At 40.6% G+C, this 18,970-nt stretch overlaps 2 protein-coding genes across 17 annotated transcripts in view; one reads left to right on the top strand and one right to left on the bottom strand.

Annotated features, from left to right (window-relative positions):
- Positions 1-18,970, top strand: part of ALG9 (ALG9 alpha-1,2-mannosyltransferase) — a 106,737-nt gene that overhangs the window by 5,239 nt on the left and 82,528 nt on the right. For 12 of the 16 annotated variants that reach the window (XR_010120100.1, XR_010120099.1, XR_008656746.2 and 9 more), the window contains 5 exons: positions 1,126-1,196; positions 5,746-5,834; positions 8,666-8,801; positions 12,657-12,744; positions 12,908-13,013. Coding sequence is in view for 13 of the 16 variants with exons in the window: in XM_055273078.2 (XP_055129053.1) it covers positions 1,126-1,196; positions 5,746-5,834; positions 8,666-8,801; positions 12,657-12,744; positions 12,908-13,013 (490 nt within the window). In the remaining 3 variants the exon portion in view is untranslated. The remainder of the gene's footprint in view (positions 1-1,125; positions 1,197-5,745; positions 5,835-8,665; positions 8,802-12,656; positions 12,745-12,907; positions 13,014-18,970) is intronic. The other 4 variants (XM_063636520.1, XM_055273082.2, XM_055273083.2 and 1 more) reach the window with 2 other exon arrangements.
- Positions 1,918-2,168, bottom strand: LOC129479644 (guanine nucleotide-binding protein G(I)/G(S)/G(O) subunit gamma-5-like). Its single transcript, XM_055273095.2, has one exon. The coding sequence runs from the start codon at positions 2,126-2,128 to the stop codon at positions 1,919-1,921; it is 210 nt and encodes a 69-aa protein (XP_055129070.2). The 5' UTR covers positions 2,129-2,168; the 3' UTR covers position 1,918.

Here is an 18,970-nt window from a genome sequence, read left to right as displayed (position 1 = left end):
CCGTTTGTGAATTTCTCTGAAGTGTACACTCAGGAGTGAGATCCCACATGTAGGCCCATTTTTTGTTTGTTTGTTTTTGAGATGGAGTCTCGCTTTGTCACCAGGCTGGAGTGCAGTGGCACAATCTCAGCTCACTGCAACCTCCGACTCCCAGGTTCAAGTAATTCTCTTGCCTCAGCCTCCCAAGTAGCTGGGGTTACAGATGCTCGCCACCATGCCTGGCTAATTTTTTTGTATTTTTAGTACAGATGGGGTTTCACCATGTTGGCCAGGCTGGTCTCGAACTCCTGACCTCAGGTGATCGGCCCACCTCGGCCTCCCAAAGTGTTGGAATTACACGTATGAGCCACCGTGCCCGGCCGGTTATACTATATATTAAGTAGTGTTTATGTTCTGAGAAATTCAGTGCTCTTAACCATATGGTATTCTGTAGTATAAAGCTATTTAATATAACCCCTATTTTATTATTTTTATTTTTTAAATTGATGTCAATTATAAAATTAATAAAGCCACATAACAGAACCTTGGAAGATAGGAGGAAAAATACTCATCTAAATCTACCAGGCTGCTGTAGCTACTTTTACCATTTTATTACATTTCTTTCCAGTCTTTCCGTATGTGTATAGTGTCCATAGCTATAACTGATGTATAAATAATATTGTATTGTACATTTTCACTTAATATTTTGTCATAATCACTACCTTATATATTATGGTTGTTGAAGAAGTGCTTGTTGAATGAGCATTATATTGCAAGAATGTTTTCACTGTCTTTGTAACCATAAATTTTAATAGCTGTATAATTGTCCATGAGCTAGATGTAGCCTAGTTTATGTAATCATTTCCCTATAATTGGATATTTTGTAGTTTTTGAAACAGTTTTTACTAAAACTGCAATTAACATTTTCATGAATGGAGCTCTACCTCCCAACCCCCACCAGCTGGAGTAATAGAAGTAGGTATACTGATACTGAGTCAAGGGATATGAAAATTCTTGATCCATGTTGCTTTTCAAAAGAATTACCAATTTACAGTGTTATTGACAATAAATGAGAGTGGTTCATGTTTATGAGTTTTTCTAGCTCATATCTGTGACTTCTGTTTTCTTTTTCTGGGTTTCTTTTAGATTCTTGTGTTTTACTTTTTGCGATGTCTTCTGGCTTTTGTGAGCTGTATTTGTGAACTTTACTTTTACAAGTGAGTATAAAAACTTTGCTTCTAAAAGTGCTATGAGGAAACCCATTATTGCATAGATTATCTCTTGTGATAGTCTAGGCAGTAATTAGAAATAGAAAACACTTGGCTGGGTGCGGTGGCTCACACCTGTAATCCCAGCACTTTGGGAGGCCAAGGCGGGCAGATCACCTGAGGTAGGGAGTTCGAGACCAGCCTGACCAACATGGAGAAACCCCCATCTCTACTAAAAATACAAAATTAGCTGGGTGTGGTGGTGCATGCCTGTAATCCCAGCTACTCGGGAGGCTGAGGCAGGAGAATCACTTGAACTTGGGAGGTGGAGGTTGTGGTGAGCTGAGATTGTGCCACTGCACTCCAGCCTGGGCGATAAGAGCAAAACTCCATCTCAAAAAAAAAAAAAAAAGAGAAATAGAAAACACTTGCCTTCTAGCTCCTGATATATATATCATATACATATTTTATTTTTCTGGGAAAGAAAACTTTTTTTTTCATACTGAGTTTTATTGTATGCTGCTGCCAGTGTGGATAAAACAGTTACCCTTGTGAAATAGAAATTCATGAAAATTCAGAGAGGTAGATGTTAAAGACTGACGAAAGTAGAAGTTAGTATATTATAGCACATGTGCTACAGAGATAAGCTTTTGTACAGGCTTCAAATTTAGCTCTCTTTTGAATATCCACTGGATCATAGGAAGTGGTTTGGGAAACTTTTGAAATTCATTTTACTGCAAAAAAGAACACATTTTCTGGGGTCTGAAGGGATTTGTACTTGAAGATACTCCAGTCAGCAGAGGGTCATGTTGAACATTCTGCATACAGAATTGTTTGAAGTCTGCAGCTGCCTGGGAAACTTTTATGCAGTTGAGCCTGGCCTCCAGCCGAGGCTGTTGAACCACTTTCTTCATAGCGATGATGCTGGAGGAGCCAGACATGGTGCACGTGAGGGCCGGGCCAATTCGTGGGTTGTTGGGTCGTGGGTCAGCAGGGCCTGACTGAAAACTTCTTGCTTTTATTTATTGTTCTCTTCTTTTTCTTTTTTCAATTTTTATTTTTATTTCAATAGTTTTTGGGGTACAGGTGGGTTTTGGTTACATGGATAAGTTCTTTAGTGGTGATTTCTGAGATTTTGATATACTCATCACCTGTAGTTCCTGATGTTAATTCTGAAGTGTGACTTCTTGTTTGAAACCAACAGTTGAAGGGAACACTGTACTTCTAATTATCGTTTTCTTTCCTGAGGTCATAAATACCATATCCTTATATCATTCATTTTAATTCTGTTAAAAACTATCTAACTGGTCTTTACTTGATAGGATTTTAGTAGAACCCTATTTTCGGTCCTAAGATACAGGATCGTGATTTGCCTCTGCCCTACAGCTTAGTTGGTAAACTACTCCCGGTGTGGGATATCACTGCTCTTATTTGCACCCAATATATTGTCTTTCACAAAGTACTTATTAGTTGATTGAATATTAGTTGGGACTATTAAGCATTTAAGTGTCCCAGTAATAAATATAGCCACCTTTTTTACGTGATAACTAACAAACATCTTGTTTTAATAATGCTTTAGTAATATATTTAAAGGTATTTCGACTTAGTGATCATTATTTAACATCTTCCCACAGCTAAAAATGTCAGATTTTAAAAAATGTTTGGCCTTGACTGAATGGAGTGGAGGGAAAAAAAGTAAAGCTAGTGCTTCCTTTGAGGATTGTAATCGTAAATTGGTCTTCATATGGGTTTGGGCCTGAATTCAAATCACCTACATGGTCCTTCAAGCCCTAAGCTGAGAATTTATTATAGTTTATTTATTTTGTTTTATTTTTGAGACTGTCGCCCAGGCTGGAGTGCAGTGGCGTGATTTCAGCACACTGCAACCTCAGCCTCCCTGGTTCAAGGAATTCTCCCATCTCAGTCTCCTGAATAGCTGGGATTACAGGTGCAAACCACCACGCCTGGCTAATTTTTTGTACCTTTAGTAGAGACGGGGTTTCACCATGTCTTGATCTCCTGACTTCGTGATCTGCCCGCCTTGGCCTTCCGAAGTTCTGGGATTACAGGTGTGAGCCACCAGGCCCAGCTGAGAATTCATTTTAAGTTGTTCTGGGTTGGTAGTCCCCGTGGCATCTGGCAAAAAATTTCTCTAGAGAAATGGACCCTTAACCCAAGTGTCTGAAAATTACCAGAGATAAAGTTCTAGTGAACAAGAAATTATAATAAAAATAAATCAGAGCACAGAAGGGAGCAAAACATTATGGGTGAGAATCAGCAGAAATAACAGTCAACAGAACGTTCACCTGAAAAACTTCATTTATTGGGAAATAGGAATATAATATAAGTATATTTAACATTTTCAAACAAGTAAAAGAACCAACAAAATGAACAAGAAACAAGAGATGACCAAATAAATTTAAAACAAATCAGAACTTATAAGAATCATATAATATGTAATATTATATAATATGAATAATATGTATATAATATTTATATTTAAGACAGTAAATAAAGAGCAGATTAGACATTCTGATGAGTAAACTAGTAAGTTGGAAGATTGATTTAAATAAATTACTCAAAATGCAGTACAGAGAGACCAACAAAAAGTAATATAAAGAGGTTAAGAAATGTGTAAGCCACGGCTGGGCACGGTGGCTCATGCCTGTAGTCCCAGCACTTTGGGAGGCCGAGGCAGGTGGATCACTTGAGGTCAGGAGTTCGAGACCAGCCTGGCCAACATGGTGAAACCTCATCTCTACTAAAAATACAAAAGTTAGCCAGGTGTGGTGGCACACGCCTGTAGCCCCAGCTACTTGTGTGGTAGAGGCATGAGAATCACTTGAACTCAAGAGACGGAAGTTGCAGTGAGCCAAGATCACACCATTGCACTCTAGCCCTGGGCAAGCAAGACTCTCTCTCAAAAAAAAAAAAAAAAAAAGTAAGAAAGAAAGAAATGTGTAAGCCAGAGTTGAAAGAACTAATATACATCTAATCAGATTGTAGAAGGAGATGATAGAATGGGGACAGACAATATTCGGGGTATTAATAGCTGAGAATTTTCTAGAAATGTTGGGAAAAAAAGATGCTAATCCATGGATTTAGTAAACCTAACATATCCCAAGCTAGATACATAAAAAATTAGTATAGTGAAACTGTGTAAAACAATAGAGACAAAGAGAAAGATTTTAAAAGTTGTCAGAGAACTAATAGAATACCTACAAAGGAGTGTTAGGCAGTTACACTGACAGAAGACTTTTTAACAGCCAGAAAACCAAAAAAGAATATCTTCAAAGTGCTGAGAGAAAATAACTTTCATCCTAAAATTGTATATTAGGTTAAGCCATCTTTTAAGACCAAGAGCTAAATACAGACTTTTCAGTTTAAAAAAAAAGAGAGAAAGGAAAAAAAAAGGAAGAAGCCTGTAATCCCAATGCTTTAGGAGATGGAGGCAGGAGGATCATTGAGGATTGCTTGAGCCCAGGAATTTGAGATCAGCCTGGGCAACATAGCAAGACCTCATCTCTACAAAAAATTAGCTGGATGTGATGGCACATGCCTGTAGTCACAGTTACTCCTAGCCATTCAGGAGGCTGAGGCAGGAGGTTCCGTTGAACACTGGAGTTCAAGCATACAGTGAGCTATGACCATGCCACTGCACTCCAGCCTGAGCAACAGAGAGTAGGACCCTATCTCGGAGTCGGGGGAGGGGTGGAAGAAAGAAAAAAAAAGGAAACCAACCAACCAAAAAAACAGAATTTATCATTAACAGATTCTTAATTGAAATAACTTCTAAAAGAGATACTTAGGAAAAAGCAAAATTATTTCAGAAAGAAGCTCTGAAATGCAGTAAGGAATCTGAGCTAGGAAATGATGAACACGTGGGTATGTCTGAACAAACATCAACTAAGTGAAGCAGTAATAATGCCTAAATACATTTAATACGTTTAATTTGTGGGGTTCACATCTACAAGAAAGAAGTAGAAGAAGACACGTAATTGCTTACGTTTGAGAAACACTGATTTAACCACTTATTCACATTTTCATCTGTCTCCTAGCCTTTTTTTCTGACAACTACCATTTATTGAACAACTATGTGCCAGGCACTCTCCTAAGCACTTTTCCTTGCATTGTCCTCACAGAAACCTTAACAAGTTTGTGTTATTATCGTTATTTTATGCTTGAGGAATCAGACAGAGACATTATTCAACCAGAGGAGGGTTCCACTGCTAGTAAGTGGCAGAGCCAGAATTTGAATGTGTGCCCACCTGTATGTGAGGTCTATTGTTTTTCACCACATCATTCTATTTTGCACTTGATAGATATAATCTTAGCATGTAAAGAATGCATTTTCTTTTAGGTAGGAAGCTTCTCTTCTGTGTCAGAAATAATAATGTTTGGGTTTCTTATGCACAGTGAATTGCTAAGAAACCTATCAAGGTAGTTTTGTGTTTGACTTTAGATCTTCAGTGTTATCTGTGGTACATGTTTTTCTCCTTTGATTTGAAATGTCTATTCCTAATATTCTCAATGCTGATAGTCTTTGCCTTTTTCCTAGGGCTGTGTGCAAGAAGTTTGGGTTGCATGTGAGTCGAATGATGCTAGCCTTCTTGGTTCTCAGCACTGGCATGTTTTGCTCATCATCAGGTAAGTAAAAGGGCAGATGAGGGAATTGCAGGTCATCATCAGGTAAGTAAAAGGGCAGATGAGGGAATTGCAGGTTCACCAATAGTTCACAGTTGCATTTAAAGGAAGCATTTGTCCAAATGTAGGTTATATTTGTAGAACATGTCAATAATTTGCAGAGCACTGTTATCTACATTATCTTGATTGACCTTTGTAACAATCCTACCATGTAAGTAAGAAAAATATTTTCTCACTTTTGCAGGTAAGGACGTTGAAATGTAGATTAAATGATTTACTAAAAGTCAAAATTCATAAATGGTAGAGCTGATAGTCTCACCAGGATGTTTTCTATTCCATTCTTGCATCAACCACCCACTGCCTTTCTTGGCCATTAGTGGAAAGAAAGTAATTCTTTTATTTTGTTTAAGGAAGTTATTTGTACATAAAGACCTTGTTGTTGATGGTTCTGTTTTCTACTGATGATACATTATTTGATATGTATTCTATGTGCATCTTCTGCTGGGCTTTCTTTTAATAATAAGCTTCTGGAAATTTAGAATAAAAACGTCACTCTAGAGCATTGGCTTTCAGACTGTGCTGCCATTGAACATTAGTGTTGTATAAGCTGAATCAAGGTGGCCCACTGCCAAACGGTAGTCTATTCCCAGTTCTCCAGAAAAATTAAGTTACTGGATATAATTGTCTCAATTTTAGATGCTGCTTGTATGTACCAGGATCTCGTATATACACAGCGTATACGCAAAAACATAGTATCTGGCACAAAATTATATGCTTACTTTTCCCTTATTGAATATATCAAAATTGATGTTGTTATGCAGAGATGTCAGGGCTGTACTCCAGAGTGACTTTGAGAGCCTGTCCTAAATGCATCTGTGCTCTACCCTCAGATTCCTCTGCTCCCTTTGTCCTCTACGCTGCAGCTGGAACTGACAGCTTTGGATGGCATCATTATTATTTGACATTTATTGGTAAAGGGCGTACCTCACACGTTTTTTAAGTGGCTTTGCTACTACTTTTTTTTTTTCTTTTCTTTTCTTTTTTTTTTTTTTTGAGACAGAGTCTCACTCTGTTTGCCCAGGCTGGAGTGCAGTGATGCCATCTCGGCTCATTGCAACCCCCTCCTCCCAGGTTCAAACGATTCTCTTGCCTCAGGCTCCTGAGTAGCTGGGATTACAGGTGTGCACCACCACGCCCAGCTAGTTTTTTTATTTTTAATAGAGATGGGGTTTCACCATGTTGGTCAGGCTGGTCTCAAAACTCCTGACCACGTGATCCACCCACCTCAGCTTCCCAAAGTGCTGGGATTACAGGTGTGAGCCACCACACCTGGCCTCTTTTCTTTTCAAGTGACAAGGTCTTGCTCTTCACCTAGGCAGGTTAGAGTGCAGTGGCACAATCATAGCTCACTGCAGCCTTGAATTCCTGGGCTTTAGCAGTCTTTCCACTACAGCCTCCCAAGTAGCTAGGACTATAGGCATGCATCACCATGCCTGGCTAGTTTTAAAGTTTTTTATAGAGATGGAGTTTCACTGTGTTGCCCAGGCTGGTCTCAAACTCTTAGCCTCAAGCAGTCCCCCCACCTTGGCCTCCCAGAGTACTGAGATTAAAGACATGAGCCACTGTGCCTGGCCTGCTACTCCTACAGTTGATCTTTATATGTAGAAAATTCCTGCGAATATCTTTAGTTTTGTAATCTCATTTGAGACACAGATAAATTGAAGGCATCTTTTCATACAGAGCCTCTGAACCCTTTGCTGAGTTTAAAAAAGCCTCACTGTCTATTAATTGTGGTTGTTTTGTAGTTGATACTGATTTTTCTTCCCTACTGATTCAGACTTTCTGCGGCAGAAGAGGCAGATCTGCATTTTTGTTCAGTTACTAGAAACACTTTAATCAATTGTTTCTGTTCCAGAGACCCTGTACTCTGTCGTCTGCTGTATACAACAAGGTTGAGGTAGATGGAACTAATTAGGGGGCTATTTAAAGGCCGGACTATCTGTGTCAGCAGATGGAGAGTGCAAAGCATTGCTGCCATACAATATCTGGCCCTTGAGGAGGCTTTCTAGAATTTCCGGGGCTAGAGGTTAGGACCAGGACAGTCTCAGAAGACCAATGGAAGATAAGCTTCTTCAGAAGTAAATTGTCAGCAATGGCTCTAAGTCTTTTAAAGCATATTCCCTTCCTGGAAATATAATCATGGGGTGTTGCTGGGGAGCATGGAATTCTATGAATTTTTGATTTGAGGTGTAGGCTGGGAGAGGAATTACATGGTTAGAATTGTATAATTGGGTTGGTACCTAAAAAAACAGGAAGGAGAGGCCAGGTACAGTGGTTCACGCCTGTAATCCCAGTACTTTGGGAGGCTGAGGCGGGCGGATCACGAGGTCAGGAGTTCGAGACCAGCCTGGCCAACGTGGTGAAGCCCCGTCTCTACTAAAAATACCAAAATTAGCTGGGTGTGGTGGCGCGTGCCTGTAATCCCAGCTACTCGGGAGGCGCAGGCAAGAGAATCACTTGAACCAGGGAACCGGAGGTTGCAGTGAGCCGAGATCGCGCCACTGCACTCCAGCCTGGTGATAGAGTAAGACTCCGTCTAAAAAAAAAAAAACAGAAAAAAAAACAGGAGTGAGAAAAATAAGAGTCGTTGAACTTCATTTTTTTTTTTTTAAGAATATCACTTTGCTGTCCTTTCTAATACAGCATTTCCCCAATTATGTACCTGTTTATTGACATTTTACAATGTAGGTAAATTTTTAATCAGTTTTTAATTGATACCTGATTAACCTCGAGCTCTTGTCCTCCTGCTTTTTTTCACTTCTTTACTCTTGCAGCATTCCTTCCTAGTAGCTTCTGTATGTACACTACGCTCGTAGCCATGACTGGATGGTATATGGACAAGACTTCCATTGCTGTGCTGGGAGTAGCAGCTGGGGCTATCTTAGGCTGGCCATTCAGTGCAGCTCTTGGGTAAGAAACTAACAGTTCTTCTCCCACGTATCTCTGGGCATATAGTAAATCTTAATGTTGGATTAGCTCCATATTGCCTGCATAGAATCTGAAGTTAATCAATTGGGCTTTCAAAGATTCTGGGAAATGGAAGAATATTTATCTTAGCACTTACTATTATGATTAATTCTAATAAGAATAATGACCATTGAGCATCTGCTATGTGTTAGGCACAGGAAACCCTTTGTAAACCTTATCTTGAAACCTTACAACAGCTCTGCAGGAGAAATAAAATTATTAGTGCTTTATAAATGAGAAAGTAGACTCTGAGAGTTCGAATAATTTACCTTTAAGATTGTGTTTGCTTTTCAATCCAGGCCTTTTTGACTCTATAGCTGATGTTTTCTCCACACGGCACCACCCTGTTCTGTGAATTTTTTCACTCATTCGGGTTTGAAATCTGAGTTTCCTCCCGTCTTCCTTCTTTCTTTATTTTTATTTATTTATTCATTTTGAGACGGAGTTTCACTCTTGTTGCCCAGGCTGAAGTGCAATGGCACGATCTTGGCTTATCACAACCTCCGCCTCCCGGGTTCAAGCGATTCTCCTGCCTCAGCCCCCCAGGTAGCTGGGGCTACAGGCGTGCGCCACCACACCTGGCTAATTTTGTATTTTTTAGTAGAGACGGGGTTTCTCCATGTTGGTCAGGCTGGTCTTGAACTCCCGACCTCAGGTGATCTGCTCGCCTTAGCCTCCCAAAGTGCTGGGATTACAGGTGTGAGCCACTGCGCCTGGCGCAGTCTTCCTTCTTTCTTGCCCCCAGCATCTTTTTTTCCACCAAGCTCCTTGTATACTCTTTGTTCCCACTACTTCTGTTCTAGTGTGTGGTGCCTTAATTTCTTACCTGTACCACAGGTAATTTAGGAAAATATTTTAATCTGATGCTAAGGTTATTTTAGAAGGATTATATCTTTATTGTAAAAAAAAAAGTAAGTACCAGATTGTATAAGGTAAAAACAATTCCTAATTTTCTTCTCCGCTAGCTCAATCCTCAAAGATAGTCACTGCCAATAGTTTGGTATATATCTTTCCAGAAAAATTATGCTGTGTATATAAATATTTGTATACATACCTATCTACATTCTTAAAACAAATGGAATTATTCTGTATATATAGAGGTATTCTACATATTAAATTCATATAATTGTTTATATTGATTGCATAACATTCCATGATTTACTTATTGCCTTATTGGTAGACATTTGGTTTTCATTTTTTTACTGTTACACCCAATGCTTCAGTGAACAATTTTTTTTTTCTTTTCTTTTTTTTTTTTTTGAGATGGAGTCTTGCTCAGTCACCCAGGCTGGAGTGCGTGGCATGATCTTGGCTCACTACAACCTCTGTCTCCCGGGTTCATGCAATTCTCCTGCCTCAGCCTCCCAGGTAGCTGGGTTTACAGGCGCATGCCACCACACCCAGCTAATTTTTGTATTTTTAGTAGAGACAGGGTTTTACCACATTGGCCAGGCTGGTCTCGAACTCCTGACCTCGTGATTCGCCTGTCTTGGCCTCCCAAAGTGTTGGGTTTACAGGTGTGAGCCACCATGTCCGGCCCAGTGAACATTATTATATAGATATCTTTGTGCACTTGTGGAAATTTACCTATGGGGTAAATTTTTATACGGGGAGTTACTAAGAGAATAGGCCATTTTAAGTTTTCTTAATTGCATTTAAAGGCTGGTTTCCTCATCTCCGTTCGTTTCTTCTATTCTATTTTGCACATTCTCAGATTTTCATATTCCTCAGGATTGTATCTTAGGCCCTCTTCTGTACTTTCTGCTATCTCTCAGCCATCTTGGTGATTCCCATAGCTTAATGTCTAGTCCGGTTATCTCTCTTGAGCTTCATTCATATATTCCCAGCTGCTTAGTAGATAGCTGCTGAATTCATTATCTTCTCTCCATAACTGTTCCTTTACTTGTGTTTCTATTCCAGTAAATAGTACTGCTGTCTCCTCAATACTGACCCAGAAACCTGAAAATTGTCTGTGACTCTTCTCTCTTTCCCATCAGTGTTAATTGGTTGTATCTCCTGAATATCTTTTGAATCTGATTACTTGTCTTCACTCCACCTTGTTCCCGGATCACTACACAGCCTCCTAAATGATCTCCTCCTCTCTAGTCTTGACCCCTGTAAATCAGCTCTCCAAACTCCACTAGAATTATATTCCTCAAATGCAGATGTGGTTGTATCACCTCCCTGTTTTAAACTCTGTGGTAGCTTCTCCATTGCTTTATGTCATGGGGGTTGGCCAACTGGCCTGTTTTTGTATAGCCCAACAACTAAATAGTTTTTATGTTTTTAAAGGGTTTTTAAAAAACAACAAACATACACAGAGGGAGAAGACTATGCAACAGAGAACATATGTGGCCTGCAGAGCCTAAAATATATACTGTCAGGTCCTTTAAATAAAAAGTTTGCCAACCCCTACCCTGTGGTATCCAAACTCAAAGATAACACACAAAGCCCTGCATGATCTTCCTTTTACTTTTCCAGCTTCTTTTTGTCAGTTCTTCCATTCCTTTCATCCTCTATTTCATCTACATTGAATTTCACTGAGTTCCTCAAATACCTCTTGGGTGCCACATTTCGATGAGTCCACTTTTACCAAGATAAGTGATTTCAGGATCACAATTAGTCAGTTAGCAATTGGTATGCTGTCATTCATTGAATGCTTTGTGCTAGATACTGCTGATATTTTAGAAATTAGACAGTCATGGTTCCTGCCCTTTTGGAACTTAACATTTTAGTAGGAAAGACAGATATTGGACAAGTAATTAAAAGTATGACTTATCAAAGGAGAAATACAGGTGCTATGGAAATGGAAGTAGTTGGGGTGACAAAAAATAAAAATGCAAAATTTTATGCGGAATTTACATAACAACATGGAGGTTCAAATCACAGAAGAGGTACTGTGACAGCACATGACATTGCTAAATCAGTGATAGAGATGATGATGCCATATAAATTCAGAGATGGGGCCAGGCGTGGTGGCTCATGCCTATAATTCCAGCACTTTGGGAGGGCCAGGCAGGCAGATCTCCTGAGGTCAGGAGTTTGAGACCAGCCTGGCCAACATGGTGAAACCCCGTCTCTACTAAAAATACAAAAAAATTAGCGGGGTGTGGTGGTGCACACCTGTAGTCCCAGTTACTTGGGAGGCTTAGGCAGGAGAATTGCTTGAACCCAGGAGGTGGCAGTTGCAGTGAGCTGAAATCACACCACTGCACCCAGCCTGGGCGACAGAGTGAGACTCTGTCTCAAAAAAAAAAAAAGAAAAAAAAAATTAGCTGGGGCTGATGGCATGTGCCTGTAGTCCCAGCTGCTCGGGAGGCTGAGGCAGGAGAATGCTGGAACCTAGGAGATGGAGGTGGTAGTGAGCCAAGATTGCACCACTGCACTCCAGCCTGGGCAATAGAGTGAGACCCTGTCTCAAAAAAACAAAAAAGTCTGTAATAACATTATTACTAAAATCCTAGTAAATCATGGGAGGGAGAGGTTAGTATTTATTTATTTGGCAGGGTGGGTGTAAGACAGTAGGGCACATATACTTATATTTTAAATTTCTATTACTCATAAATGTGTATAAAATGGAATTCATTCCAGCAGCTCAGTAATTCTATTTCTTGTGCATCAGTGGGATACAGAGCACTCTAACAGGTCCTGTAATGACATCCTGTCACGTACCAGGTTTCTTCCCTCACTATAACCGGCAGAGGCATTTTATTCTCAGTTCAGCATGAGGTATGTGTGAATCTGACCTGTCTCTGTCAGTATCTGTTTAACTCCCCACTCTGTTTCTCTGTTAAATAGTTTACCCATTGCCTTTGATTTGCTGGTCATGAAACACAGGTGGAAGAGTTTCTTTCATTGGTCGCTGATGGCCCTCATACTATTTCTGGTGAGTTTTCTTTTTTACTTGCTTTGTCCTAAAGTTGTAATGAAAGCAACTTTGATGTGAAAAAAGAAACATTAGGAGTTTATTCTGTTTTTCATTCTCAGGTTTATCCTATTAGCATTTTGAGAATGTTTCCAGAGCAAAACTATTTTCTGCTCTGTTTTAGGTGCCTGTGGTGGTCATTGACAGCTACTATTATGGGAAGTTGGTGATTGCACCACTCAACATTGTTTTGTATAATGTCTTTACTCCTCATGGACCTGATCTTTATGGTAAGGCTATGTGAAATTTGGGCAAGTGTTAGGAGATAGCTTAATTTGCCTGAACTTCAACATTTTAATTCAGTTGCCTCATATCATTAGATACAGCATTTCTTTGCTGATATTATCTTTTCCTATTTAAAAATGACATCTGAGTATAGCACAATGATGACATGTAGCCATTCAAATATTTCTCCTTGATTAATGTGATATTCCAATACTGGCTGTCTATTTTTCCTGTTTGTTATTTTCACTTTCAGAGTTTTGAGGACTCTGGGTATGCTGTGGCTTTTGATGCTTTTTTTTTTTTTTAATTAAAAGTTACTTTTTTCTCTTCTTATTAAAAAATCAGTATGGTAGGAGAAGAAAATGAAAGCATAATACTATCATCTCCATATAACTATTACTAACACCTGGGAGTATACCCCAGACCTTTTTTTTTTTTTTTTTTTGTGTTGGAGTTAGACTCTTGTTGCCCAGGCTGGAGTGCAATGGTGCAATCGTGGCTCCCTGCAACCTCCGCCTCCTGGGTTCAAGCGATTCTCTTGCCTCAGCCTCCCGAATAGCTGGGATTACAGCTATTAGCCCACCACCACGTCTGGCTAATTTTTTTGTATTTTTAGTAGAGACGGGGTTTCTCCATGTTGGCCAGGCTGGTCTTGAACTCCTGACCTCAGGTCGTCCACCCGCCTTGGCCTCCCAAAGTGCTGGGATTACAGGCATGGGCCACCGTGCCCAGCCCAGACATTTTCTATATATACACACATTTGATGTTACTTTTTCTCTTCCCGATTTGCTTTACTTCAATTCCAGCATTTGGGGAGAAAGTTTGGGAAATCTGTAGACAAAGTTACAGCGATTGGGGATGGGCTGGGGTCAGCATGGGAGGGTGGGGAAGTTGACTGACCAGCTTAGGGTTAAGAGAGAAAATGGAATGCCTTTAGTCTGGGGATGCAGTTTTCAGTTTACCCCATCTCCACTCCTTCGCTGATGCCTTTCACTCCACCAGCCAGTTTCATTTGGCCCCTGAAGGAATTTGAGTTAGTTACAGTAATGGGCGGCTGAGCTAGAGATCTTTTGGATCAAATCAGCCAACTCAGCAAACATCTCATGAGAGAGGCAGTTTTTTCATTAAAATAATTATAGTTTCTTCAGCCTTAATCTTTTGAGGGTCTTAGAACATTCTGTATAAGTGCTTGCTTTGGGGTTCTGCTGTGAAGCAGGTTAAGATTGTATCTATCTGTACCCCTGTCAGTTTAAGTCTTGTCACTAGCCATGTCCATCATTTGCCTGTGCCATTTTGCCAATAGAACCAACAGATTGAATAAGGAGATTTAAAGTAAGAATATGAATGAGATTTACTTGAATCTCCTGGAATTTTGGGAATATTATCATTCTAGGTGGCAAGTAATAGGTTAAGATAAGCAGTGCTTTGTTCAGTGGATTGAATTCATAAACGGCACAGTTAGAGAATAATTACTAAGTGAAAGAACTTTAAAAAAGCTCCTTTATGGCTCTAAGATCCGCAGGGGTGTGAGAAAAGGCCCCAGTACTAAGCTTTTGCCTGTAGATGTCTCCCTTTAGCTAGGGAGAGTTTGCATGTTTGTGATTGCCTCTTGTTTTATTTTACCTGTAAAATTTTATTCTATTTCACAAGACAATAAAAGATGTTAGATCTAGATTGCACAGTAGAAATTGTTTCACAGAGAGCCTATTAGAAACACAATATCTACTCTGTATGGGTGAATAAATTGAGTTAATTTGTGTTAATTTTGAAAAATTGACTTCTCCACCTTTATAATGGGTTACTGATATTCTAACTCTTTATAAAACCTTTTGTGAGAGACTTATGAAAGTGGCAGATTTTTTTGTATCCCTCTGGATTGATGAATCTCTCTCTTTTTTTTGTTTGTTTGTTTGTTTTTGTTTTTGTTTTTGTTTTTTTTTTTGAGACGGAGTTTCGCTCTTGTCACCCAGACTGGATGCAGTGGCGTGATCTCTGCTCACTGCAACCTCCCCTCCTGGGTTCAAACAATTCTGCCTCAGCCTCCTGAGTATCTGGAATTATAGGCGCCCGCCACCATGCGCTTCTAATTTTTATATTTTTAGTAGAGAGACGGGGTTTCGCCATGTTGGCCAAGCTGGTTGCCAACTCCTGACCTCAGGTAATGCACCAGTCTCGGCCTCCCAAAGTGCTGGGATTACAAGCGTGAGCCACCACGCCCAGGGATGAAGCTCTTAAATAGAGGAATTATCAGGCTGGTAGGGAAAGTGGGAAAGAAGGAATAAATTCTGATTTAAGTTTACAGTGCTAGTTTAACAGTGGGTCAATCAGGAACCCCTGTGGTAGGTTTTGAGATCCAGTAGAGCAGTGGCCAGTCTTTCCTGGGATATTGGCATTTGCTGTTCATTTCAGTCAGCGTTTAACAGGGAAAGAGTCCTTGGGACTTCTTTCTGCCTACTTTAATGAACCTGGGATGGCTTCAGTTCAGATTTTGCTATTTTGGATGTACAGAAACTGATCACTTTCCTGGGGGTAGCAAAAACTTTGTTGAAACAGAGAGAATTGGCATACCAACCATAAACAGGACTGATACAGTGCTGCAGTCAGCCAGACTTTAGGGAGTTGTTCCTTGATGGCAGGATTTGTGTGCCTTTACCTCATCTTTGAATTTGGTAAAAAAAAATTTTTTTTGTCTGATTTCTATTCTTTTTCTTTTCTTTTTTTTTTTTTTTTTTTGATACAGTATCTCGCTGTGTCACCCAGGCTGGAGTGCAGTGGCGTGATCTCTGCTCACCGCAACCTCTGCCTCCCGGATTCAAGCTATTTGCCTGCCTCAGCCTCCTGAGTAGCTGGGATTACAGGCACCCACCACCATGCCTGGCTAATTTTTGTATTTTTAGTAGAGACAGGGATTTCACCATGTTGGCCAGGCTGCTCTCGAACTCCTGACCTCAAGTGATCCACCTGCTTCAGCTTCCCAAAGTGCTGGGATTACAGGCATGAGCCACCATGCCCGGCCTGATTTCCATTCTTTTAGTGTATTAACTCCTTTTTGGTTTAGGAGGCCTGCAGAGAGAATACTTCTTCCATCTTAGGAGTAGGAATTCCTTGTATATTCCAGACTTACAGTAAAGATCTGACAAGAATAAATGAACAGATGAATTCTGGGGTATCCATTGGGTTACATTAGTGTGTCATTTACTATTGTATCCTAGAATCGCTTTAGTTAGACCTGTTGTGGTGCTAGCTTGAGATTTTCTTGATACCAAATGAGAATAATAGAAATAAATAAAATACTTTTTAAATCAAAAAGTACTTCATAATTGTCAGCTAATTTTATTATAATTGGTGAGGCTATTCAGTATATATAAGAGACTTGTATTTTTCTAGATGTTTTGAGGCAGTAAAATTGTCAGACACCGAGATAGCGTGTCTTTTGTATTGGAAATGCTAGCTCTTTCACTTTATTACATGTTGGGCACTGTTTGGCATTGTTTTGGCTGTTTTACAAGAGTCTCCTGCTCCAGGTGCCTCATTAGCTATGTTAAGCACACAGTTTCTTATCTGAAAATTAAAAATGCATTGTGCTATATACACTGCAGAATACTATGCACCCATAAAAAGGAACAAGATAATGTCCTTTGCAGGGACATGGAACTGAAAGCCATTATCCTCAGCAAACTAACACAGGAGCAGAAAACCAAACACGACATGTTCTCACTTATAAATGGGAGCTGAACCATGAGAACACATGGACACAGGGAGGGGAACAACATACACTGGGGCCTGTGGAGGGGGACGGAGGGAGGGAGAGAGCATCAGAATAATAGCTAATGCATGCTGGGCTTAATATCTAGGTGATAGGTTGGTCTGTGCAGCAAACCACCATGGCTCAAGTTTACCTGTGTAACAAACCTGCAGATCCTGCACATGTACCCCAGAACTTAAAATAAAAATAATTTAAAAGCAGGAAAAAATTGCATTGTGCTGATAGTTTTTGCATACATCTCTCAGTGCTATTTCTCATGTATAAGAACATACTAAGCCTATTAATATTTCTTGACTGGATGGACAAATGGACTTCAGTTAAAGAAATGTTGAAGGTCAGGTGCAGTGGTTCACGCCTATAATCCCAGCACTTTGGGAGGCTGAGATGGGCGGATCACTTGAGGCCAGGAGCTCGAGACTAGCCTGGCCAACATGGTGAAACCCCATCTCTACTAAAAATACAAAAATTAGCTGGGTGTGGTGGTGCATGCCTTTAATCCCCAGCTACTCGGGAGGCTGAGGCACAAGAATTGCTTGAACCCGGGAGGCAGAGGCTGCAGTGAGCCAAAACTACACCACTGCACTCCAGCCTGGGCAACAGAGGGAGACCCTGTCTCAAAAAAAAAAAAAAAAAAAAAAAAGGCCGGGCGCGGTGGCTCACGCCTGTAATCCCAGCACTTTGGGAGGCCGAGGCGGGTGGATCATGAGGTCAGGAGATCGAGACCATGGTGAAACCCTGTCTCTACTAAAAATACAAAAAAAATTAGCTGGGCGCTGTGGCGGGCGCCTGTAGTCCCAGCTACTCGGGAGGCTGAGGCGGGAGAATGGCGTGAACCTGGGAGGCGGAGCTTGTAGTGAGCCGAGATTGCGCCACTGCACTCCAGCCTGGGCGACAGAGCGAGACTCTGTCTCAAAAAAAAAGAAAGAAACATTGAATAAATTGCTTCTGAGCGTTAATCTTGTTTCCTCATAGTACTTACTATCTAATTAGGCTGCAGACACACAAATAGATAATTACAGGACAGTGTCTTATGTGCTACAGGGGAAAGATAGGGAATCACAGGAGCAAGTCCCTCTGTTGGTGTCAAGAAAGGTGTGGCTCTTGAGCTGAGCCTGGAAGGAAGAGTAGGAGTGTCCTTAGTAAATGCTAGGGGGGTACATTTCTGACAAATGGAATGTCAAATATCGGGACTGCTGAAGCAAAAAGACTGAATATTGAGTTCTTTATAAAAACTTATTTTTACAGCATTGGTTGGATTTTAGGTAGAAACTATTCAGACATGAGCAAGATGATTTCAATCACTCCATAGTGGTTATAATCGTATAAATATTTACCCTCTCTATTGTTCCTGGTTTTCTTTTCTTTCTTTCTTTTTTTTTTTTGAGATGGAGTTTTGCTCTTGTTGCCCAGGCTGGAGTGCAGTGGGGCGACCTCGACTCCCAGCAACCTCTGCCTCCTGGGTTCAAGCAATTCTCTTGCCTCAGCCTCCCGAGTAGCTGGGATTACAAGCATGTGCCACCATGCCCGGCTAATTTTTAGTAGAGACGGGGTTTCTCCATGTTGGTCAGGCTGGTCACGAACTGTTCCTGGTTTTCTTCTTCTTTTTTTTTTTTTTTTTTTTGAGACAGAGTCTTGCTGTCGCCCAGGCTGGAGTGCAGTGGCGCGATCTCGGCTCACTGCAGGCTCCGCCCCCGGGTTTCACGCCGTTCTCCTGCCTTAGCCTCCCGAGTAGCTGGGACTACAGGTGCCTGCCACCTCGCCTGGCTAATTTTTTGTATTTTTAGTAGAGACGGGGTTTCACTGTGTTAGCCAGGATGGTCTCGATCTCCTGACCTTGTGATCCGCCCGCCTCTGCCTCCCAAAGTGCTGGGATTACAGGCGTGAGCCACCACGCCCATCCTCTGTTCCTGGTTTTCAAAGGGACCTTTCTACACTTTCCTGGCTAGGTAGCATGTATTAGTGAGACATTCTAGACTTGAGCTGACACCTTTCATTTGAAGCTAGGGGAAATAAAGGGAGTACATTTTGAAAGATATTAATTACAATATCTTCTGATTATTGAATGCCTACTATGTGTCAGAAGTTATTCACATACCATCTTCTTTCCCTCAAAAAACTCTCAGACAGGCCTTATTTATCTGTATTCCTGGATGAAGAAACTGAGGTTGAGATGATGAGGAATATGCCACATAGTTA

This window comes from Symphalangus syndactylus, chromosome 3 (assembly GCF_028878055.3).
Source record: "Symphalangus syndactylus isolate Jambi chromosome 3, NHGRI_mSymSyn1-v2.1_pri, whole genome shotgun sequence".
NCBI lineage: Eukaryota > Metazoa > Chordata > Mammalia > Primates > Hylobatidae > Symphalangus > Symphalangus syndactylus.
The sequence above is the reverse complement of the archived record's forward strand: the minus strand, read 5'-3'. Positions and strand labels throughout refer to the sequence as shown.

Coding starts and splice junctions, on each gene's coding strand:
- LOC129479644 (XM_055273095.2), bottom strand. CDS start 2,128: ATGTCTGGCTCCTCCAGCATCATCGCTATGAAGAAAGTGGTTCAACAG.